General features: G+C 40.5%; 1 protein-coding gene across 3 annotated transcripts in view; it reads right to left on the reverse strand.

Moving 5' to 3' along the window:
- The window catches only part of PARD3B (par-3 family cell polarity regulator beta), a 504,041-nt gene that overhangs the window by 157,176 nt on the left and 321,378 nt on the right, over positions 1-25,487 (reverse strand). For 2 of the 3 annotated variants that reach the window (XM_053471715.1, XM_053471717.1), the window contains exon 20: positions 4,441-4,722. In XM_053471715.1, the coding sequence (XP_053327690.1) occupies positions 4,441-4,722 (282 nt within the window). Of the gene's footprint in view, positions 1-1,874; positions 2,404-4,440; positions 4,723-25,487 lie in introns of those variants that run through there. The other variant, XM_053471716.1, reaches the window with a different exon arrangement.

Genomic DNA, 25,487 nt, shown 5'->3' on the forward strand with positions numbered 1-25,487 from the left:
AAATATCTGCACATGTGTGCACAGCACATAAAATGCCCCTTCTCCTAATTTAGTAGAAGGGAGAGAGTTAAGAAATCCATGTAGAAATTCCAGCTGTAGTCTGCGTGTTGTCTGGGAATCTATATGTGTAGAACTAGTTGAGAAGTGACCAAAGGGTTCTATTGTACACACATTGGGAACAGGGGGGTTTACAGCTATCTGGGGACCCACGTTCGGATTGCTTTTATGTTGTTGCTAATTATACCTGTCAGCTTTAGCATTGTACAAATGTGCTATATCTTCATTGATCTAGGTGCAGATTTAATACGCTTCATTGAGCCTATAGAGTCACATGGGGCTAAATAAGACTAAACAAAACCAAAATACTTGGAGGAGTTGGTTTAACAACGGTGGGCTATGAGTGAGAGGTGGTAAGATTAAACAATTTGTCATGGCATTTTCATACCTGAGAACTAGCAGGGCTTGCCCTTTATTCTGGGTTCTTAAACCAGTTTCAGGATCTCATATTAAATGGGTAGATTCCCGGGGTCTCACAGCCTGGAGTGGATACTATATTCTGTTTTAATTTAATGATCTAACTGCTCTAGTCAGTGTTTTTTCAGGTGTTTAGAAGGACAGTTATTGGAACCATTCTGTAGCCATCACTGATGTGTCACTACAATAGAATCTTTGTAATGAACTATTAAAGGGTTAAGCATTGTCATGGACTATTAGTCTTTGAGGAGTCTCAGGGCAAGCCCATTTAGCAAGCTCCCAGGTATGCACCATTATAGGGGCCTTTTCCCTCTGTAAAGGGGAATGCTAGTGTCCCAGGGAGCCACCCTCATGCATATGAAAGCACTTACCTAATCGCGACATTGTAGTTGCTGCAGCTCCAAACCCCTCCTTATCCAGAAGTTCTATGCCACTGATTGGCTACTTGAAGCATCCAATCAGTGACAGGAAAGCACACCAATTAAATTGTCCCCTCTCTTGTTTAAATTCATCTGTAATTAGGCCTAATAAATATTTTTAAGTGGTATTAAACCCTGTTCCATAGATCATGATGTGCCCTATTTCCCATTCCATTTCAGGTGGTTCTAGGCAGCAATTTCCTACCCATTCGATGCTGAACGATAGACTAAGTGAATGCACACAGCCATTAAAACAGGGTTAACATGCAAGACAGCGCTCGTGATGCTTCTATTGATGCTTGGGTTCAATACAGAGCCCCGTCATGTACATGGCTCGGGGCCAAACAAAGATCATGTATTTAACCCTCTGGGTGTTGGGAGCTAGTATAATTTTGGTCCAATAGCTGTGGTTGTACATATATCGAAAAAAAGAACACAAAACCCATGTAAATAAAACAATATATTTATATCAAAATGAATTTTTTTTATAAATTTCCCTTTGTTTTCTGGAAGGCAATGGAAGACTGCGGCTTTATGTCTTGACGTTCTAGTATCAGAAAGATCAATCAATCATAGACGAAGATCAGGCACTGTTGGCTAATTGGGGCTTGCAAAGGGCAGGATGGCTCATTATGAAGAACGCGGACATACAAACCCACCTGAGAGATGTGAGAACCTAATTAGTCGCACTCATCAGGGTCCAGGCAGGTGCAGACATGACTTTGGTGCATTAAGAGGATTAAGACAGTCTGACTTTGTTGAAAAATTGCTTATGTGTTGCATGATAATCATGAGATTTTCAACAGTAAAAAATGTAAAGGACCCCAAATAAATAGATATAAAAAAAGAATTAATCAAGCACAGTCAATTTAAAATATCTAGTGTGGTACAGAATCAATAGATGTAGAGATATACCTAAATGGAACATCAACCTACCATAGTCCACTAGTTCATGTGTCAGTCCACAAACACATAAAAACATTAACAAAGAAACAAAATACTTTATTTCTTCCCATTAATTAACAGAGATGTTATCAGATATTTCCATGCCCTTGTTTGTGGGCCACTATAAAAAATATATATGTATGTATGTATGTATGCATAATCAGTATATTAAACAGCAGAAATGAATTTATATTCTGCATTTAATGTTTTGTACTAGACAGTAGGTTGAGGAGAAACATGCTGCATCTCATTGTGATTGCCTGTTATCTCAACATTGTGTATACAGTTGGCAATTATAATGTCCAACACACTTTCCGTGCCTGCGACAGAAAACAGAGGTAAGAGCAAAGATAGAAGTACTGCTAAAAAAAGAACACTGTTTAGGATTGAGCATATATCTTGATCGTTTGTTCCCCTAAGAACTATCATGACATATATGTTGATAATTGTTCGTCCAGACGCCTGTTATCAGTCTCCTAAACACAATATGTCTCGTGGGGTATAAAAGAAGTTCTGTGGCTCTTCCACTTGTGCTCATGTTCAGATGACAGCAAACTGCACTTTCCTAGGTAAGATAAATGTATGAATATGTTTAAGAGATAAAGAGACACATGGGTGAGAGTAATAAGACACTTTCGCAAAATCAACACGGGTGATTGATGTAGCTGATCTGAAGAGCTTGCAGTCTAAAGTAAAGAGATTGATTAACAGAGACTTGGATTCCATATCAATAAATCAAAGAATCATAGTTTTTAAAGTTCCTTAGAAAGGTTTTACAGGGCTAATGGTTTAACCCCACAAAGGATCAGAGGCATAAGCATGATTTTAGGATTCAACGCATACATGTTGCATTATATTCTGGGATCATAAATAATAGTAATAAAGATAGTGAGAGATATGAAGTGTGAACCCTCAGAATTTTTCTAAAATCAGATTTTAAAATGTCCTTGAACAGTGAAGCAGGCGAGAAGTGACCAAGTAGAAAGCCTTATGCAAGCCCAAGCCTAAAACACATGGGGTCGTAGAGCCAACCAACTATTCCTTGTTGGGGTTTCCATAAAGCGGAACTAGTTGTTTTGGTTGTTTTGATTATTTGGAAAAAATAAATAACCATTTGAGAGAGAGCCATATAAACAACGCACAGGAACAAAGCCAACACAAGACAGGGAAATGATCAGACATATACATTTCAGACCCGAGAAATTCATTGAATGCCGTAGATGACCATAGTCAAATTCACAATGGCAAATGGAAAACTTGAATTGAACAAATCAGGAGATTATTGGTACTGAATTTGCAAAATAATAATAATAATAGTAATTAGGGATTCAAAATCCACCACTCAAGTGATTCGCCACAATGTAATTATCCCATTCCCATTACAGACAAGTATCACTTATATTATTTACAAACATCCAGTGTGATTAGGGGCATGACATGCAATAGGATTGTAGGGGGGCACAATGTGGGTTTTGTAATTATATTAAAATATTTTAAATTAGTAAGGCATTATTATTAAACTGGTAATTAACCCCAAAAATATTACTTTAGATGAAGTAGCATTTGAATCATTCATTAACATTTCCCTTAGTGTAGGCCTTTAATCAGCACACTTAAATATGATAATTTATAATGTATTAATCTAGATATTTATGCAAAAAGAAAATCCAATTGTAAACCAATATTCTGAAAATGAGTAAAGCAGAAGACATGTTTTAACTGGATCTGGATTACCAACGACTCGGGTATATATATATATATTTTTTTTAACATGGTCAGTCTTCTCGTGATTTAAAATTAACTCTTTTGTTGGGTCTTTATACATATCCACAAGTGGGATATGTATAAAAGCATCAAAAGCATCTAATCAAACTGGGATTTTTCTTATTCACTCCATTATTTCATTCTCCTGAATGTTTTAATGTTACAGATCACGGTCAAATTATTTGTCTTGTACATTTCACAGCTGGCTATTTAACTCCTTTTTTTTCTCTCCACAGCACCAGGGGAACATTAGAAGCTCTTCGGAATATAACATATTAGAACACCTGGGGTAGATATTTGAACCCACTGAAGGAGTATCATTACTGGGTTTTTTTTCTTCAGGTGTTAAACGTTTCAGGTAGTTCTCTGAAACAGCTTTCTGTCCATCATCACGTGACAGGATTAAGCGTAATTATAAGTGGCATACTAACACGAGACATTTACACGAGACAGGCACCAGAAGGCATCTCCACGGGTGGCCTAGCTGCTTTGTCTGTACCACCGATTACTTGAGTTTAGGTATCTCTCGTCTACCTCCCTAAATCATTAACCCATCTTTAAAGGGCCACAAGGATCAAATGCCGCTGCTTCATCCACATTCAGTTATTGGAAAGCCTTAGAAGGGTAATCAGTCTTGTGAAGCAAAGCTTAGATCTTGCATGCAAATGCCACAGTTCCGCTATCTTTCCCCAACCTAATTGAAACGGCATGATACCTCGCAGCAGGAGAAAAAAATTTAAAGTGTAATCATATGCAATTTTTCATACAACTTCATTTAATGAGCACAGTGCCGTCGAGGCCCAAAGAATTGGAATACGTGTTTGGTAGTGGTTATTACCTGTCGATTGCATCCGGTGCCTGCTGCTTCTTGTTTATTTTAGCGTAAAGGTCTTGGACGTGATCTCTCTCTGATGCGGATACTTGTGCATCCCGGGGATGGGTGCCAGGCAAGGGGGGAGAATAAGGATGGTGGACGCTGAGGTGCGGAGGGGGCTCTTTGAAATGATTTACTTTGGCATAGTTGGGGTCCATGTCATCATCTTCTATATCATGACTTGCATTAAAGTCTAATAATGTCTTTGCCTGCTTTTCCCGCAATTCATGGTGCTTTGCATTAATCCTACGAAAGTAAAAAAAATATATATATAATAGCTGTTTTTAGACAGTGATAGGGACTTTATCACATTGACAAATTGATATATTGTAGCCCATGGTCCGTGGGCTACGATACAGAAAAGCAAGGGTCAATTTTCAAAATAAGTCTGGACTGGTTATGTGTATATATATATATATATATATATATTCTACAAAACAGTATAGTTGTATTGACAGAAGAAACAAGTACCGATAATTGGAAACACAGTTTAACATAAAAGGACCCTGCTCATAAGAGCTTGCAGTCTACAATATTGTATACTTCTTACACTGTTACTATAGCAACCACAACCAATCTGTGACTAGTATAACTCCGCAGTTAATCTATAGCCACGTCTTGTGCTAAGCCATCTGCGTCATTCTTCGGCTTGCAAACACCCTGATGCTGTATAATGTAAGAACAGTTCAAATGTCCAAACAATTAATCGCCTATGGCCCACAGGTCATGAACAGTACCACAACCTTAAAGGAGTTCCCAGGAACAGAGCAAGTCTGGCGGGGGAGTGTAAGTCTTTAAAATAAAAACATTTGTGTGCACAATGCAGAACGTAACATTGTAGACCCCCTGGAAGCGGGCCGGCGGTGAGTACGGCACATGTGCTTTGGCAGGCTAGCAGATATCATCGGCTTTATAAAAGTCTCATACATTTGCAGGTAGCTTTGATGACTGTTTGCCAATATTGTTAAATTCCCTTTTTACTTTGCCGAGTGAGTGTTTCTGTAGATAAATGGAAGAGCCTTCAGCAGAAGTGGTAGCAGTTAACACAGCAAGATAATGTAAACATGTAAAGGACAAGCATGAGGCTAATCTTAATATCAGACAAAATAAGAGTTGGATTTTTTTACAGAATGAAGAAGATGGGCTGACTTGATTAGCCGAACGGTTCTTACTTGCTGTTAAAGGTTTCTATGTAATACACATCAACATTTTGGTAAAAACAGTTCAATACACGCTTTCACAATGACATAGGCTTGTCGGCAAATAAAGTACAAGCAGCTTTTTATTCTCGCCCAGTTCTGGATGGGTATCCCATTCCCAACCTTTTTTCTGACCATACATCAGCCATTGTCACAGCCTGCATAGTCTATACAAGGTATCTAATGTGTGTTTCCACCCCAAAACAAATCTAACAATAATCTCGGCATAAACTGTTAATTTCCATCGTGGTTGGTTTAGGGAAAGGCTAAAGTTTTGTACTTTTGCAAGTACAAATGTGAAAAAGGCCAAGCTTCTATCCTGCTGCTGTCGGCTCCGGTAACCATAGCAACCGGGTTCTGCAGTGAAGAAAAGATCAAGTTAAAACTATTAGAGCACAAAGTACCCCCCGACACACACACAAAAACACAAAGATTTCAAATCTTAGGCACAGACATCACATCAATCTAAAGCAATGAAATACATTGATTTCCTTATCATGACATCAGCGGACTACTGTGCGACTGACGAGCTCGAGCGGTTTATTTGTGTGTTAATTGATACCAGGCACATTCGAAAATTAACACTAAGTAAATTACAATCTATACTTTGCAGGGAGTTAATGCAGAATTAGGGAATGAACATTTGTATCGATGCTTTCCGTAGTTGCTTTTCTGCTGGATTCTTTTTTAGAAGCCCAGTAACGGCTCTGTATTTCCAGTGGAGCACCGACAAACGCTAGTGCCGCCGTCTCATTATCCCGTCGCCCTAACATCTATTCCAAACACCTTTCCTTTTTTACAGTTCATTACTTTTTAGCTTAAGCTTATATCTGCAGTTACAATTGGGGAAGCAGAAAGAATACACTTAACACGTGATCGTTTCTAGTTATAACGCTATACACTTTGTTGGCAAATCCTCAACTCGGAGTAGGTAACATGAGCTATAGGACACAAAGCAGAGCATCTCAGAAAATGCCAGCTGAGGTCTCTGACGTAGCAAAGTTTGGCTGCCGTGCTTAAGACAGCCACATCTGCTTGTGTAAATAGTCTGTAGAGGGAATGCTATGCCTTAAATACAGGGTTAGTCAGTAAATATCCGTTCTTAGTGTTAATGTGGAGGAAGTTGCCAAACAGCTGCTAATGACAGACACACACACATCTTTGTGACACCTGTCCTTTTCGGGCATTGGGAAACGCATAGTATATACAATTTGGTAACGTGAATACGTATTTTGCTGCCTCGGCAGTACAAAGTACAAAGATAAGTCAGCAGAAAGCTGCCGATACCAGCTACGCTGGTACAAGTGCCGCGGGGCAGCTGCGCATGTAACACTTGACCCTGGAGCGACAGAGGATTCACTACCCTCCAAGGTCCGACAGCCAGGTAAAGCCTTAGGATTCTCATCACAATCACGTTAACTGCTCATTTCAGAAGTATAAAATATACAGAAATACTCTATATATAATGCTAATCCAGCAAAGCATTCTTACAACCCATTGTGAATCTAACATGTTGCCAGTTTCATGTCATACTTTGTCATTACAAATACATTATTGACTGCATTGTATCTCCCAACCATCCAGTTTTTCATGATATAGTCCCAATGTTTTGCACACTTTCCCTCTGTGCAGCCAAAGGCCCCACTGCCCCTCTTTTGGATACATTGGGTATAATGGGCTCACTGGGAAGATCCTCCGAGCTTCCTTGACTAGTTCAACGAGCTGTGATATTTAGCTGAGCACAGAAATGTGGCACAATGGGTAAGGTTGGCAAGTTGTATCACCCCCAACCAGCGTCTAATTATCTATTTAATGCTTAAAGGTAGCTCACTAAATTGTTCTACTCTTATTCTAAAAAGTTACTGGATTTCAATCAAAAAAAGAATAAAATGGTTCTAAAAGCTTATTTAATTTTACATCGTTTTCAATGTTGGCCCAATAAAGGGTATCAACTTCATGTAAATGTTGCCATTAATCCTTGGTACTCTATATCTGGTGGCTGTATAGTGCATCCCACCTATAGCAAAAGTCCATGTAATTAAAACAGGCCAGGATCTTGTAGGCCGTGGCCCCAAATCTTTAAATGAGGGCAGGGGGCAACTGTCCTGTGCGCCTTGTGTTACCCCTCCTCTGTCTCTGAAATCTAAAACTATAGACGGTAAACAGTTGTAGGCTCTGAAGTGAAAACTGTGCATGCTATTTTATTAAAAGGTCTAACAAATACTGAAAAGGGATGTAACTTGAGAAAAGGATTAAATATAGTGAAAAATAAAAATGAAAATATATTCCACATGGCAAATGGTATTTATTTCCATTGCAATGCCTGTTAAATTTTAGAAATTTCCATCAGATTTGAAGTGTTTCATAAGTTGACAGCTATGTCTTTTTTTTATTGAAATCCACATGTGTTCTATCTTAGACTCTCAAATATGTTTTCTTTTCTAGTAAACGAGAGGAGACTCTGATAAACATCCCTTACGCCTTCACGGCGCTATATGCAGTAACAGGTATTATACTCAGGAGGGAAATTAAATATATGCAAAAGAGATCACCGTGATTTATAGAAGCCGGGAATAAGCTTCCTGCTTAATATATTGATCTGAGTGAGCATCTCTGGAAATGATGTTTTTATTCACCAGAGACACTTAAATTTTATGTTCTTGGTGTTAAATTCCAAAATTCACAGGATAAGTACAATACAATATCCATATGGCATTCTTTATTTTTCTGGAGTGTCCTAAAATTGCGTCTTACATTGCAAATATAACCGAACAGTAGATTATTTTTGCTATTTTTTTTTTTTGCTTTAAATTTTTTTTTTTAAGCATTTATATCAAGCTCAGCCTCTGTGTTGGTGCATCTTCATAAAAGAATGCGTAATGTGTCAGACACAACACACACAATAGTGAGGTGTTACCGTTTAATATAAAACACGAGATGCAAACCTTATACTTTCCCTTTCAAGAACATTATTGGAAAGAATCTGTTTGTTCTCAAGGTTCTTCCCAGGTCAGGAATTTGCTTCATCTTTCAATCATAAGAGAATGATTAAAAACGCTGTCTGCGTTTACTCTGTAAGTTATCATACACAATGAGTAAAAACACTAAGGAAAAATTCGAAGCCATTTTCACAGCAGAAAGAGCTCTTTGTATGAGCAGCTGTTGGTTCTATGAGAGTATTTCTTTTTGTAATTATAGGAAACAAAGTTTACATTACTAGCGACTTTACAGAGACCACGATCAAAGACAAAAGGTTGGTAAAGGAAGGCGTAGATCTTTTTTCTCTTACAATATAAAAACTCATCACCACATGATAGGATATTTATGTTTCAAGATGGATAAAGCGAATGGGTATTTCATATGAATCAGTTACATGGATGGTTTCTAGGTGCAGATTTTTTTCTCAGGATTAACTCTAAATATAGGTTATTTTGTTAATCAGATCTTACAGAAGATGTATGATAGGCTTATGTTCCCTCAGAACTGCATCTGAAAAATAAGGGGCATTTGGTGGACAGAATGTTCCCTGATTCCATGACCAGCAGTGTGTTTTGGCCTTGATATGCTGCTGCTCAAGTCACTGGATACAAGGATGAACCCTCCCCAACTGGCCTATGTACTCTAAAGAGGACTGTGCCACATTCTCCATAGTATGCTGTACCTGGCACCACACGTCCACCCGAGCAGAGCACCAGGCTATGATTACATGTCCCAGCACTCAGCAGTGAGGTCAGTGTCCACAGAGGTGAATGCTCGAGGTGGCAGTGAACCAACATGGGCTGCTGGTCACGGCATCATCCCCACCCTGTGACATTGCTCCACCAGAAGCCAGGAATTTTATAACTATGTGAACAAGCAATGGTTCTTATGGCCTACACAAGACTTTCAGTGATGGGGAAGGTGTACTGGCGGTTATTCACAAATCTACTACATGATGTCTGCACACTTACATACAGATCGATGGTCCTAGAAAGCAGAATGCATTAATAATGTATATAAAACAACTCAAAATGTAACACTCTGAAACATACTAGAATAAGCCTCAGTTCTGCGGTACACAGGCTGGAAAATATTGGTTCAGTGCAAACCTGTACCCTGGTATTATTTTGGTAGATAGAGATTAACTCTGTCTCTACATACCCAGTGCTGGTTGTTTCTTTTTAAAGTTAAACCAACAAATCCTGCTACTCCTGGAATGCTCCTCCATAGTGTATTACGGCTATATACCACAAAAGACGACATTTTTAGGTTATACACATTCATTTTTACAAGTAACCTTTTGGTGAATGAATAGAGACTAAACCGGGGAATACGGAACAATCACACAAATAATATTGTTTTATAAATCACTTCTAATTACTAGCTATGTACAATGCTTATACAACAAATATCATACTTTAGCTCTGGGAATCAGCTGAATAAGTGTTTAAAAGTTCACTAAGAGGATCGAACAGATGGAGTCTGGCAGGATGGAGTGGAAAGGATACAACCAGGTCCAGTGGGATGTAGGAAAAAAGAAAAGGTCCGAGGTCATTTACCTTAACTCTGCCTGTCTCCACTAGGTTGGGCGTGCGAGTATGATTTCCTGTTCTGCCGCTAGTTTCAAAGCACAGAGCAGGAAGTACATTGAACATGTGACACCAGTTGGGTCAAAAGGCTTAAAAGGAAAGGACACAAGAATTTGCAATGTGAAGAATACAAATGTAACCAAATAACAGAATTCTGGGATAGACTGCTATCTAATAACACCATCAGACAAATGGTACATTTGCTAATCAGTGCAAGAGGTGTAACCGCTCCTACCAACGGCACAACCAATTATTATTTAAAGCGATTAACAGAGGGGAATGCAGGAAGTGAAAGAAAGAAGGGTTATGGGATTAACATGAGTAACATTACAGCACCTACTCCCAAAACTACATTTATATGACTGTTTACCAGCCTACTTAGTTTCTGTCAAATGCCAACAGTAGTCCAAACGCTAAAAGTTTCAAATTTAATGCTTATTTTGTTTAACATAGAATGAACAATTATACTAGACAGAACTAAATCATCCTTTGTACACCTAAAATAAAACCTAATATAAACAGTTATTGATGATAAAAAAAAACAGTACGTTACTAAATGCAAATGTGGAAAAACTCAATACCACTTGATGATTCTGCAACCTGTAATGATTTGAATGAAATATCTTGTAAATCTTTTGTTTTATTCGGAAAAGGAAAATACTGTATGGTAATGTTCCTTTATATATAAATAGAGAGTGGGCCAAAGAAAGTAAGCAATAGTGGGGAGGGAAAAACATCCAAAACCTTTAATAAAATGGAAAGTATGCTAAAAGCCCTCGGGTCTCCCTTTTTATTAGATCACTTAAATAATTTTGATAACTTATGTTCTCAAAATACAATATACAATTAAAATATCATATGACCATCTACTGTGCTGACAACCAGATCTCTAAAAAAAAAAAAAAAAAAATTAAAATAATTTCTTGGAGCAATGAAACAAAAGCCAATTCTTTTGTTTTTCAACTAATACCAAAAAGCATTATCTTATTTCAGACAGAACAAAAGTACCAGTGTTTCATTCTTACCTAGAGCCTTTTTTTTATATATATATATATATATATATATATATATATACGGAAGCTAAAACGCAGATGGTTAATCAATATTTATTCTAAGGTGTGTGGTTCTTGGGTTGTTTAAATATTTGATAATTCTGGGAGCTATTCCTCGAACTTGTTGTGCTTAGCAGTGCTTGTTTACTCAGATTGTGACGAGTGAACTCCACGCACGGCTTGCTACCTTTCTTTGTCTTCATTTCTTGTAGACGTTATCTGCGCATACCGGGGAGCGAGTATTTTGTTTTGTCCAGTCGATATCAATGTATGTGAAACAACTTATCGGGATCAATATTTCAATACTTCTATCACAACATCCCTAATTATTTTTTTTTTTGCCATTCCCTTTGTAGTTATACTCTATCACACTCTGCGGGAGTCGTTTTTATGTTTAATTTCAGTGAGATTCATTCCCACATCTAAACTATGGTGTAATCACTTTGTGAATGTATTTTTTTCAAAAGCATTGTTTCCTGAAACATGCAATACATCTTGGCCTAGTGATTTGCCTCTGCCAAATCTATTGTTCTCCAAGCACGGAACTGGAATTGCTTCCCAGGACCATAATTTCTTCGTCTCTGTCATTGCAAAAAAAAAAAAAAAAACACATGCATTCATTAATCTGTGTTTTAGACTTAAAAAAAACCCCCTGTAATTGGCAGATGCTATACTGACATTCTATAAAACAGATGTCCAATGTTCTTCTCAACACAGGAGAACAGAAGAATCCTTGCAACCTTCACCATGAAATACAAAGTATCAAAATAAAAATAAAAATATATATATATATGGGAACGGCAGTTTGACATTGAATTTAACTCTCTGAGTAAATATGAAGCAAACCAATGGCCTTGAATTAACCCTTTGATTGGGAAAAGGGGAGACCTAGCAAATAAGTTAGGAAATGTATGATACATGGATTTTCTATTTTACTTTATACCATAAGATTTCCCATAAAATTGCCTCCTAAACGGCTGTCAATGTACGGTAATTTTGGGTTAAATGATCTTCAAATATTTTACAATAACAAAAAAAGCAATCATGGAGCAAGTAATAGTGTAATAGGTCAGATATGTTTCAGCTAAATTAACCAATGCTGACAGTTTCTATCAAATGCCATCAAGCAAACAGCTGGACAAAAGGTGAAAAGGGGTTAAAATTCTTGCGAATTAACAAAAAATTCATTCATTTGTAACTGAAGAATGAATGAAACATATTTAATTCCTAGCACTAGATCTTGAGAAGCTAATGCAGTAAATCCAGTAGTTGTTTGCTATATACCTGCCGGGTATGGGGAACACCCCTGTACGCTCACATAATCTATTGTTATTAAATTTGTAAGACCTGGCACCACCACACACAGAGAATTTGGCGATTTCATTAAAAGAACAGGAATATTTGTAGGAATGAGCAGGAAGTAGACCTGAACTTCAAAGGAACTTTCTCGGCAGTGAAATGCCACAGGGCACCTCTTTATGAAACACCTTTCACAAAGCATCCTTTCCAAAAACATATATAAAATAAAACAACAAATTGCAATAAGAGGTGGAAGGAGACGTGACTTTGCTATCTCCTTCCTGAGTCCCAAAAGTCTGGCAAATAACCAGAAAGCTCCACACAGCCTGCTCAGCAAGTAGCCCACTTAACATATACCCAGAGAACAAGGGCTGCAGGATGGATCTGAATAAACAAAGGGGATTAGCTGGAGGCTCCAGATAAGTTCACATTTAATATAATGACAGCAGGAAGAGAGTAAAAGTCACTGATCTAAAACACGGTTTTTATGACACCTTGCCAGAAATGCAATAATGGATGAAAAAGGATTTAAAGAGGCCGGCAAACTTAGACAACGCCAAAACCTGTTACAATCGTTTTTGGAGCAAAAAATAAAACAGTAAAATAATCATCTAAACAGAGATAGATAGCTAACTAGATATATATATACGGAATTAAAACAATTGCAAGTATTTATTTCTGGAATTTTTACCTTGCTATTTAGATTTTAGATCAACCTCTAATCAGACATTATATGCTTTTTTTTACACCATCCACAACTGCAAAGAAGTAGAAAAATAAAACATCTTTCACCTTGTAAAAACCGAGTTTGAGAGTTTGTATGCGAGATGCAATAAAACATCAGACAGGACAATATGACTTCTGTAATTCAGTAATGTAAGACAGTTGGTAAGTGGTCTGAATATTTTGGCAACACACTATATATATATATATTGTAGGGGATAGCTCACGCATGGGGCGGCAATGACAGTTTCACACAGGTTTCCAACGTAAAAGCGCGTTTATTTAGATGTTGTAGTCACAGAGCACCTTGTAAACAAAACAAACTATAAGCCTGTCCGGCTCTAACTAAACAGCAGGATACCTCTCTAGCAGCCTAAGGTCTGACGCAAAGCAAAGTAACCAGTTTTGTATGGGGTAAAGCTTCATACCTGGTGAGCTGCAGCGCTGGCTGTAGCTGCTCCTTCATTCAGTTTCTCCCTTCACCTGCAAACTTAACAGCCCTCTCTTTTAAGGCTTCCTCCCCAGTAACGAGCTTAGGAAGCCTCACCTGAGAGCACCTGGGTTTGCTACCATGCCTGGCAGAGGTAACCAGGTGAGATATATATACCATCAACCACGCTCCCATACACTTTACCACATATCCCCCCCGTCGACTCCAGACCAGAGGTCTGGACAGCGTCAGCAACCATACAGTACACCCTGGACAACGCATCCGCATTCCCATGTAACTTCCCTGGTCTATGCTCCACTGTAAATCTAAAATTTTGCAAGGAGAGAAACCATCTGGTCACTCTTGCATTCCTCTCCTTATTCTGTTTCATCCATGCCAGAGGAGCATGGTCAGTCACCAACACGAATTCCCTGCCCAGGAGATAATATCTCAGGGACTCCAACGCCCACTTGATGGCGAGACACTCCCTTTCCACTATGGCATAATTTTCCTCGGCTGGGGTCAGTTTCCTACTCAAGTACAGCACTGGGTGTTCTTCCCCATTAACCACTTGTGACAAAACTGCCCCCAAACCTCTAGCAGACGCGTCTGTCTGAACCAGAAATGGTTTCCTAAAATCAGGGGAAACGAGCACTGGCTGGTCACACAGGACAGACTTCAGACTCTGAAAAGCCCTTTCTGCCTCGGGGTTCCACTTTACCATCACTGACTTACCACCCTTTGTTAAGTCTGTCAATGGTGTGGCCATGGAGGCAAAATTGGGCACGAACCGACGGTAGTACCCGGTTATGCCAAGGAAAGCCCTCACTTGTTTCTTTGTTACTGGCCTAGGCCAGTTCTGTATCGCCTCAATCTTATTGATCTGGGGTTTAACCAGCCCCCTACCAATGATATAACCCAGGTATCTTGCTTCCTCCAGACCCACTGCACATTTTTCAGGGTTTATGGTTAGGCCTGCATCACTAATGGAGTCTAACACGCCCTGTACCTTACCGAGGTGACTTTTCCAGTCAGACGAAAAAATTACCACATCGTCCAGGTAAGCAGCGGCATAATCACGATGTGGTCTCAAAATCAGATCCATCAGCCTCTGAAAGGTAGCAGGGGCCCCATGTAACCCAAATGGCATCACAACATACTGGAACAGGCCCTCTGGAGTGGAAAAGGCAGTCTTCTCTTTAGCCTCCTCAGTTAACGGTATCTGCCAATAGCCCTTTGTAAGGTCAAGTGTTGTAATGTACCTTGCCTTCCCAAGCCTCTCAACCAGTTCATCCACTCGGGGCATGGGGTACGCATCAAACTTTGAGACCTCATTTAATCTCCTGAAGTCATTACAGAACCTCCACGTCCCGTTGGGCTTTGGGATTAGCACTATGGGGCTTGACCACTCACTAGTAGATACCTCAATAACACCTAATTCAAGCATGCGCCTGACCTCCGTGGATACCGCCTCTCTACGGGCTTCTGGTATCCTGTATGGCTTCAGGTTCACTTTACTGTGAGGCTCAGTTTTAATATGGTGTTTTATGAGGTGGGTACGGCCAGGTAGGTCCGAAAACTTTCGTCTGTTTTCCTGCAGGAACTCCCTCACCTCCTGCTTCTGGGGCACTGACAGTGCCTCTCCTATGGTTACTGGGGGAACTGGTTGCCCCACTTCTTTGACCCCTGCCGGGGTCGCCCCCAAAGACTCCCGCTCTTTCCACGGCTTGATCAGGTTTACGTGGTAAACCTGGAAGGGTTTTCTCCTGCCCGGTTGATGGACCTTGTAGTTCACCTCACTCATCTTCTCTACAACCTCATAGGGACCCTGCCACTTGGCTAAAAACTTACTTTCGACGGTGGGCACTAAAACCAGGACCCTGTCCCCAGGATTAAAGGCCCTCAACCTGGCAGATCTGTTATAAATTCTGCTCTGGGCCTCCTGCGCTCTTTGCAGATGCGTTTTAACTATAGGCATCACCGTCGCTATTCGCTCCTGCATCTGAGCCACATGTTCAATAACACTCTTATATGGGGTGGCCTCGGTCTCCCAAGTTTCTTTGGCAATATCTAACAAACCCCGTGGATGTCGGCCATACACTAACTCAAAGGGGGAAAACCCTGTAGACGCTTGGGGCACCTCCCGGATAGAGAACATGAGGTAGGGTAATAGACAGTCCCAATCCCGACCAACCCTTTCTACCACCTTTTTTAGCATATGCTTTAGGGTTTTGTTAAACCTCTCCACTAACCCGTCTGTTTGAGGGTGGTACACTGAGGTACGGAGGTGAGTGATTTTAAACAACTTACACAGGTCTTTCATGACCCGTGACATAAAGGGCGTACCCTGGTCAGTAAGAATTTCTTTAGGGATCCCCGTGCGAGAGAACATGTAAAACAACTCCCTAGCAATATTTTTGGAGGCCATGTTTCTTAAGGGTACCGCCTCTGGGTACCGGGTAGCATAATCCAAGACAACCAAAATGTATTGGTGTCCCCTAGCAGATTTGACAATGGGCCCTACCAAATCCATGGCAACTCTCTCAAATGGTACTTCAATGATGGGAAGTGGCACCAAGGGGCTACGGAAGTGTGGTGTTGGGGCACTCTTCTGGCATGTGGGGCATGACTCACAATACCTTTTTACTTCTTCATATACCCCAGGCCAATAAAACCTTTGGAGGACCCTCTCTTGTGTTTTATTAGTCCCCAAGTGCCCCCCCCAAACACATGGTTATGGGCTATGTCCAGCACCAGGTGTCGGTATGGTTTTGGCACCAGAAGCTGTTCCACAATTTCCTTGTTAACTTTGGTGACCCGGTACACTAGATCCCCATTCATGGCAAAATGCGGAAATTTCTGGTCAGCTTCGGGTTCCTGTGGTACCCCATTTACTACCGTGACATTTGCCCGTGCAGTTCCCAGAGTGGGGTCTCTCACTTGCTCGGTCCCGAAGTTACCCCGAGACATTTCTAAATCTAAGACCTGTTGGCCGGGTAGGGAAGTTTCTTCTTCTTCCTCCCCAGCTAACACCTGCAAGGGGAAAGAATCTTCACTATACATTTCAGGTGGGCCTAGATCCTTTTCATCATGCCCCTTACTGGTATCATTGTTCCCAATGGCCGTCTCACCTGACCCATTATTTACAGGGAGGGTTACAGACTCTGCCGGAGTTTGTTCCCCAGCTGCAGAAACGTTCCCCCTTCTCCACAACTCCCAGAACAAGGGGAAATCGGCCTAAAATAACCGCATGCATAAGTCTTTTTACAACTCCGACTTCGTAGGTCACAGTTCCAGATGGGGTCACCAACTTAATGGGGGCCACAGGGTAAGCTACAATATCCCCGTGGATGCATAGCACTCTTATGTGCTTGTTCGGCACGTAGTCCATAGTCACAAGGCCAGCCCGAACCAAAGTCACCAGGCTACCCGAGTCCAAAAGTGCCTTCACGGAGCAGTCACCTATCTTCACCATACAAAAATGCGGCTCAGTCTCTGATTCTGGAATGGCTGCACAAACAGGTTCTGCAAACAGGGACTGACGCCGACTAGCGTCACACACCATGGGCTCTGAGTTAAGAGGGCAATAGGCGGCTATGTGTCCCCACTCATGGCACCTCCAGCACTGGGGGGTCCCTGGCCTCCTTAGTAGGGAGCCCTTTCTAGGATTGTGGGGTCCCAGGGGTTCAGGATCAGTCTTTTGCCCTTGCCCAAACTCTAGAGCCCTGCTCTCTCTCACATTTTTCCATACACCTCCAGCTGGAACTCTCTTACCCAAAGATGTCGCGGGTCTGACAGTCTTGGAAGGTGTTGGTGCCGCAGGGACCTCACGGAGGAAGTCCTCGGTTGCTATGAACCTTTCCACCATGTTGACAAGCTGCTCAGCAGTTCTGGGGTCTCCATGCCCAACCCACCGTTGTAGCTCCGCCGGGAGGGCGCGGAGGTAGTGGTCCACTACCACCTTTTCCACAATCTGGGCTGGTGTAGTGGATTCTGGTTCCAGCCACTTGCGTACAAGATGAATCAGATCATACATCTGGGACCTGGCAGGCTTGTCCATGGTGTATTTCCAACAGTGGACTCTCTTGGCCCGAACAGCGGGCGTAACACCCAGGCGAGCAAGGATCTCCATTTTTAGTTTTGTAAAGTCCCGGACATCCTGCTCCCCGAGGTCATAGTAGGCCTTTTGCGGTTCACCAGTCAGGAAGGGTGCAATCACTTCTGCCCACTCTGCAACTGGCAGTCTCTCTCTCTCCGCCACTCTCTCAAATACGGTGAGGTATGCCTCAACGTCGTCGTCGGGTGTCATTTTTTGTAAGCCCCGCTGAACGGCCCTCCTCACGTTAACAGTCTCAAGGGGGCTTGCCTCCACTTGTTGGGACTGAGCCACAACAGTCTCTCTGAGCGCAGCAATCTGCTCCATTAACAGGCGTTTCCTGTTGTTGGGCCATAGTCTGCTGTTGCGCATGTTGCTGGGCGTGAAAAGCCTCTGCATGAAACTTCCGTTGCTGTTCCAAGGCCTGCTCATGTCTCAGGTTAGCCTGTATCAGCTGCTTTATCACTTCCTCCATTGTGCCGGATGGGCCTTACAGTGCTGCAGCCTTCACTCAGGACATATGCTTCCGGCCCTTTAAATGTCCACAAAATTCAGATGCTGTGTTTTGTCCTGCCGTTGCTCCTAGCACCACTGTGCCCGCATTCTCCACCAATTGTAGGGGACAGCTCACGCATGGGGCGGCAATGACAGTTTCACACAGGTTTCCAACGTAAAAGCGCGTTTATTTAGATGTTGTAGTCACAGAGCACCTTGTAAACAAAACAAACTATAAGCCTGTCCGGCTCTAACTAAACAGCAGGATACCTCTCTAGCAGCCTAAGGTCTGACGCAAAGCAAAGTAACCAGTTTTGTATGGGGTAAAGCTTCATACCTGGTGAGCTGCAGCGCTGGCTGTAGCTGCTCCTTCATTCAGTTTCTCCCTTCACCTGCAAACTTAACAGCCCTCTCTTTTAAGGCTTCCTCCCCAGTAACGAGCTTAGGAAGCCTCACCTGAGAGCACCTGGGTTTGCTACCATGCCTGGCAGAGGTAACCAGGTGAGATATATATACCATCAACCACGCTCCCATACACTTTACCACAATATATATATATATATATATATATATATATATATATATACAAAATGCAAATAAAGTTGATGCACTCAGCAGATCTTCTTTTTACAAAGTTTATTGGCTTAGTGAAAGTCCAACGTTTCTCAAGAACAAATATACAGAGAGCTGAGAACTGCATTTTGAAGGTCTATTCCAAGACTTTGATGATGCCTCCAACAGGTGCATGAGGTAGACATTTAAATACCCTCCAGCCACAGGAACAGGGAGACTGTTGAGAGGAAAGGAAGAACCGCTCAAAGGCAATAAGAGGTCTGTAAAGAAGATCCCTGAGAACAATTGGAGTGACTAGCCATGGGAGATGAAGTTCACCTGTGCTCCAAGGTTAAGGAGAGGGTGCTAAAGAAGAATCCCTGAGCCAAGTGTTGCATTACCTACCTGCACCTGTTTGTTGGTATGGAGCAGGTTTTCCCAAAACTGGCTTAGCTGAGCCTGATAGCAAAGATAAAATAAATGGCATTGAGGCATTCAGCAATACCAAAACAAAATGTAGGGACCCCGTTAGAACACTCCTAGGAGAGACCATATTCACCATATTGAAAGGCTATATGCATTTCAAGTATGGTGGTGCCCTGCAGCCATTGTTGCTGAAGTGGCTCGATATAGAGGCATTCAGCCACACACAAAAAAGCAAGGGCCCCGTTTGATTGCTCCTAGGAGTGTTCCAAAAAGCCACTTGCCGACATGCTGCCTCTACCAAGGTGGCGGCACCCATTCAAAATAACTTCATTATTTGTGTGGGTTCACTATATGAGAGAGAAGAAATCTGCAGCTAAACACAAACACCACAGAAGCGTTAAAACAGCCATTGTCATGAAGGGTACAAAGAATAAAAACAGCTCTGTGCTTAAGGGGTTAAAGTGCATATCATAACTAGAGAATCCCTTCAAGGATATTTTTTTGTTTACCGGTAAGAAGCAAGAAGTTACATAGCCACAAGTGTTCAGCCATTACCTTCTCCTAGTAAATATATCACTACAGCATATTAAGGGAATTGCAACTGGTCTCTGAAATCACCCATACACACGGAATCAATCAATATCCAATAACAAATGAGAAATGTTTGAGTCTAATACACACCGAAGGAATGGATTCCCGCTTCCAGAAAATTCCAAGGTCAGTATACTATGCAAATAACTCTAGGCTGGAGCTGGACTAAATGCACTGAATATCACGCATCTCTGCTTATGGCAAATGTCTAACTATCTACATTGAGTCTTTAGTGAAAGAGGATACCTTTTTATTAGGCCATGAGAAATAACGCCTTACAGAAAATGTGGGGTTAAACGGATTTCAGGGACAGAGAATAATCAAAGAAGTTGTGTGCTTTTCAATGTAATTCAAATAAATGTGTGGCTTATGGTTTTATTATATAAAAATGCTTTAAATTAACATGACAGTAAAAATGGCTTTCTAATATACACCCGTCGCTCTAGACACCGTTAGAACACATTTTCAACACAGCAGCTGTTAAGAAAATACGAGCAAACCCTTCGTGGACCCCTAACTCTAACCACTGATCGCTAATTAACTCAACATCTCTCCACGCTCACTTTTAGCTGTACTGGAAATGGAAAATTCAATGACAGAAGTATTCATTTTGCACCACTGTATAGTAAAAGCTCTGAACTAGATATTGATTTCCTTTTGGTGCTTCAAAACACTCTGGAAAAAGGCTTAACATGTGTATATCGATCAAAGGAGGAGTTTGCCTGCTACATTTAAATGTACTGCTCCCAATGACACAATGAACTCCATACTCCATGGCTACAGGTGACCGAATAACGGAAAACAACAGATCAAAGGCACGCTGCCACCCATTATATATAATATCAGGCACCTATACATTTAAAGAGCATTTTCTTTTCCCGTAAAGGTCCATAACAAATACACTTGTGTTTTCTGTTATAGTAATAGAAGAAATACCATGCTACTACAGTTTTATTATTAAAAAAAAAAATCACAATATAATATGCATTATGCTTATATCCAAAAATAGGATTGACAGATAATCTCACTCTATATATAAAACTAACAATAAATACAATTAATAAAGAAGTGTAAAAAATACTGGGGCATCTGATTTTTTTCCCCACCCCTTTTGTTTTTAAAAGCCCCCAGCAGCATTTATTAATTTCAGAGCACAATATTCTCCTTGTCCAGAATTGCTTCTAAGTCTACGTATTTTATGTACATAGCAGCTTTCTGTAGTCTAATAAAGCGCAATGTGTTTTGTGGGGCTACACAAGTACATTATTACAAGCAAATAGTTTTCTCCTTGAAATTTCACTGTTTTTTTTCTATTTGATATAGAGTGTTAGGCCAAAGTGAAAAAGGAACAGGGTTAGTAAAGGTCACCATAAAATGCATTCTACTACATCTTACTGCCTCCTGTACAGTAATGGAATAATAATTACTATTTCCAGCCCCGCTACACTCTCTGAGCAGTGATTACTCAATTTAGCCCAGGGTCTGCTGTTTAGCTGTTGTGTCTTAGCCCACGCCACACCATGTTTGGACTGCTACTTGGCAGAAAGCATTGAATCAATTTAAGTCTTCAAGTCTGGCTCTGTGTGTAGGGATCAAACTGGCTTGCTAACATTAGCATGAAATTCTGGAGCGCTACAGACATTTGTTCTTATCTCAGGCAGATTTTCTTTTTTTTGGGGGGGGGCGAGGACATGCATGTAAACCTCCAGTAATTTCCCTCTTTCAGGATGTATTATAAAACATTACAAACCTATGAATTGCATTATATATTATTAGAACCAGAAAGGTTCACTTTTATGCTGGAATTTATTGGGTCAAATTAAATGGGTTCGTGGGCAGTTTGCTATTCAAAGCCAAATCTAAAACTCATTTGATGGTGGCTGAATCCAGTCACCATTAAAAAAAGACACATGACAATAGCAACACAAAAATAAATGACATGCGTGCGTCTTAACACATCATTTGTGAAGGTTTTCTCCTCCTACCAGATTTTGCATTATCCGTCATTGAAGCACGAGGGTTTGAATTACTATCACTAGTGTTGAAAACATGGAGCCTTTACACAGCATTTCCTAGATTTGCTGCTAAAGACCAATCTCCCCACATGTCACTATCCATGGTAGCCACATGCCCTATGTTTTTGGTTTTTTTTGTAGTTTTTTTGTATCTATTACACCATGTCAACAATGATCTACATGGCATCCTGCATGTGTCTTCTCCTCCTCATCTGAATGTCCACATATTCCTATTCCAGGAAGACAGTGAGTATGCAGGACCTTCTGAAGCACCTTGAATGGATGCTGATGGCTGAAAGACTGGTGAAAAGGTTGATGGTGTTGGATGGGAGATGGATGGGCAAAGAGTGTAATCCAGGGGGGTAGAGAAGCTGTGGTGGTGCACCCTGGCTAGATGTTTGGTCCTACATGATAGGGTGCTGCTGGTTAGGCCAAGGACTATGAATATAGGTACTGGGTTCAAAAGAGGCACTAAAACTCCTAATGGGGGAAACTTGGGGGTATTTATTATATTATTCATTGAGTGCCTGGAGAGGGAGAGTAAACATTTCCAAAAACACTAAAATTCACAAAAGCATTAGTAAGATATACTGCTACAAGAGGAGAGGTGGGCTCTGCTCTTGCAAGCTTACAATGAGATACATAAACCTCCCATAGACCGCAATGGAAAATAAGATAAAAACAATAATATAGTTTATTTCAGTTAATGAAAGTGCCCAGTATATCTCTGTTCTTTATCTAAAATTCCAGTTGCAGTAGGTGGATAGACTACTTTTCAATTAGTTGTGATGCATTTATATCTGCCAATTGAATCCAGCCCTTGTGCATTCACAGCTTTATTCAGTTCTTTGCCTATTGTAATGGCTTCCTTTGCTGAAAATGGCATTTGTATGAGTGCTTCATCTCTAATGCCAGTCATAGTATATTAATGCCAATCTAATTTTTCCTTTCTTCCATATTTCTCAGTGCCCTCATCCTCTCTCTTAACCCTCTGAGTGTCTGGCCACTGTGTTAATCACGACAGAACAACGCATTGACTGCCTATTTGGCAATTAGAAGGTTAAAGATAAACAGAGAAGCCAATATTCCAAGACAGTATGCATAATGCATGTGTTTAAATGTTATGTCCCTCTTGTCTGGATTTGGCAGTTCAATCATGCCATTTTGAGTGATAATTAAAGGGATGGTTTTTTGTCTAATTACAAGCTATGTTAATTAAACAAGGCATGGTAAGAAAGTTACCCCGGCATGCCTGTGGATTTCAATAGAATATTTCTAAGATTGTAGTCTTTATCTGTTTCTTGTATAAATAGTTATTTGTTAGCAAGGATCCCCACTAACACTAGTAAACTGGTGCCATTGTTAGAAGCTTCAATACAAATACAATGGCCCTTTATTTAACACACTGCAGTTCTGTGTGTTTTTGATCTTCCAAACCTGGGATGTCAAACAGTCATCAAGGACCAGTTTAGTATTAGGATTTCTCTTGTATGTGTGCATTCATTGTGCAAAATGTAGCCTGAAAACTTGTTTTGCTTGGGGCCCTTAACAAATGTAGTAATGAGATTCATCATTGATCTATGGAGCCCCATCAGATGAATGTTATGCATGTTTTACACAGATTTATTATGTCATATAAATACATTATATTTTTATACATGATAATATACCTGTTGCATATCTTAAAGCCTGAATAATCAAATCCATGCATATTTTAACAATGGGCTTTTTTTTTTACCTGTGACCCTGAAAACCCAGAATAAAGTGGCCCACCCATATATATTTATTAATACAAAATTGGGTTGCCAGGTCAAAGACTTTGGCATAGCTCCCAAGTCCCCCTCTATTGAAGGCTCAGTCCCATTTTGGGGCCTAAATCTCCCGATGTCCCTCTTTTCTAGAGCACAGAAAGCTTGCTAAGTATGAGGGCAATACAGTGTTCCAAAGACTTAAAAGTCACAACAATATGTATAGAAACAGCAGAAAATTGGTTTATAAATTATGTTCCGTAAATTAATGCATTCTTCTTCTTAAAAATACACTTCCATACATACATTAATATATACATAGCTATAAATAGGCCACAAAAGCACATGAACATCACATGAACAGTGTTGGTAAAGCTATTATATCCTGCCCCTCTTTGGTTTTTGAAATCTTGGGTGGTAGAGTACAATATGATCATGGTCACTGTCATAATGGTAAATAAGCCCTCTTTTTCTAGCATGTAGGCAAAACTTCCGTTAAAAACAGTACCTGATATGAGGCTTTGATAAGCTACAGATCTGCAGGATGCCTATAAGGTCCTCACTTTGCTCATTTTTATCTGGCAACACATACTACCCCATTGTTACAGGGCTGTTGAATATGATGGCACTATAAAAATCATTAACACTTTTATGACTTTAACCCCTTAAGGACAATGGGCGGTCCCTAAACCCATTGAAAACAATGCATTTTGAGCCCGTACATGTACGGGCTTTGTCATTAAGGGGTTAAATAGTAAGTTAACGCAACAACAAGAACACTTGTTTTGGCTGCACCAGCAACGTCAAGAAAATAGTGCATTGTTAGGAAATGTTGGACATATCATGAGGCTTTGCTATCCCTTTAAAACTTAATGGCCTTGGGAGTCATTGTTCTCAACCACCTAGGCCATGAAATGATATTTCATACATCAACACTACTTGCCTTATAGCTGGAAAACAAAGAAAATCCCCGTGTCATCAGTGAAGTCACATGCTTTAGATTAATAGATCCAGAGTGTATAACTGTGAAAACAGCTATTCAAATGTGGATATGGATATGCACATTGAAGTACAACAATCCTTCCAAAATCCATTACAAGGCCATCTCACAGCTGTCTCATACACTTTCATGTTCTACGCGTAAATGCAGCCTTGCCAATAGAAAACCTACATTGACATTAATGGAAATTTTTCGAAGACACCTCAGTGATCAGAACAATCACGTTTAAATTAAAACTCCCCCAATTTTTCTTGTTGGAGTGAATTTGCCACATATGTTTCTATTTTTGCTTGTACGCTCTGTGATCAGAATTCGCAACATCCTTTCTAAGTCAAGGATACAAGAATCAGCAACCCATCATTGCAACGCAGAATTCTGTCGGTTGCAAAACTTTGTAGTTCTATTTTTACTAACAAAGTATTACTAACAAATACATTTTACATAGCAAAAAAAGTTTTGTGTTATGTACTTAAGTGTGTTGAATTGTACCTTTCCACGCCCCCTAATAGAAGGCATTTGCATACCTTTGAGCATTTCATGTTGGGCCAACTTAATTGGGGGCATGGTTAGAGGTGAGGTGTTGAGGAGGTGGAGGAAGGGAAGCAGTGGGACTGCACGCTACATTACATGTCCCACCATCCTGCTGTGCTTAACTGAAATGCACCACGGGTTGACCATGTGAGAGCTGTGATCGAGGTATGTGTTGCAAAAGCATAGACGTTAAGCAATGTCACATCTTACTGGGCAGGCCAGTGAGACAATTGCCAAAAATCATGACCATTTAGCAAATTGAAAGTTTGGAAGGTATCTGGATCCT

The sequence above is a fragment of the Spea bombifrons genome, chromosome 7 (genome assembly GCF_027358695.1).
Source record: "Spea bombifrons isolate aSpeBom1 chromosome 7, aSpeBom1.2.pri, whole genome shotgun sequence".
NCBI classification, from domain to species: Eukaryota; Metazoa; Chordata; class Amphibia; order Anura; family Pelobatidae; genus Spea; species Spea bombifrons.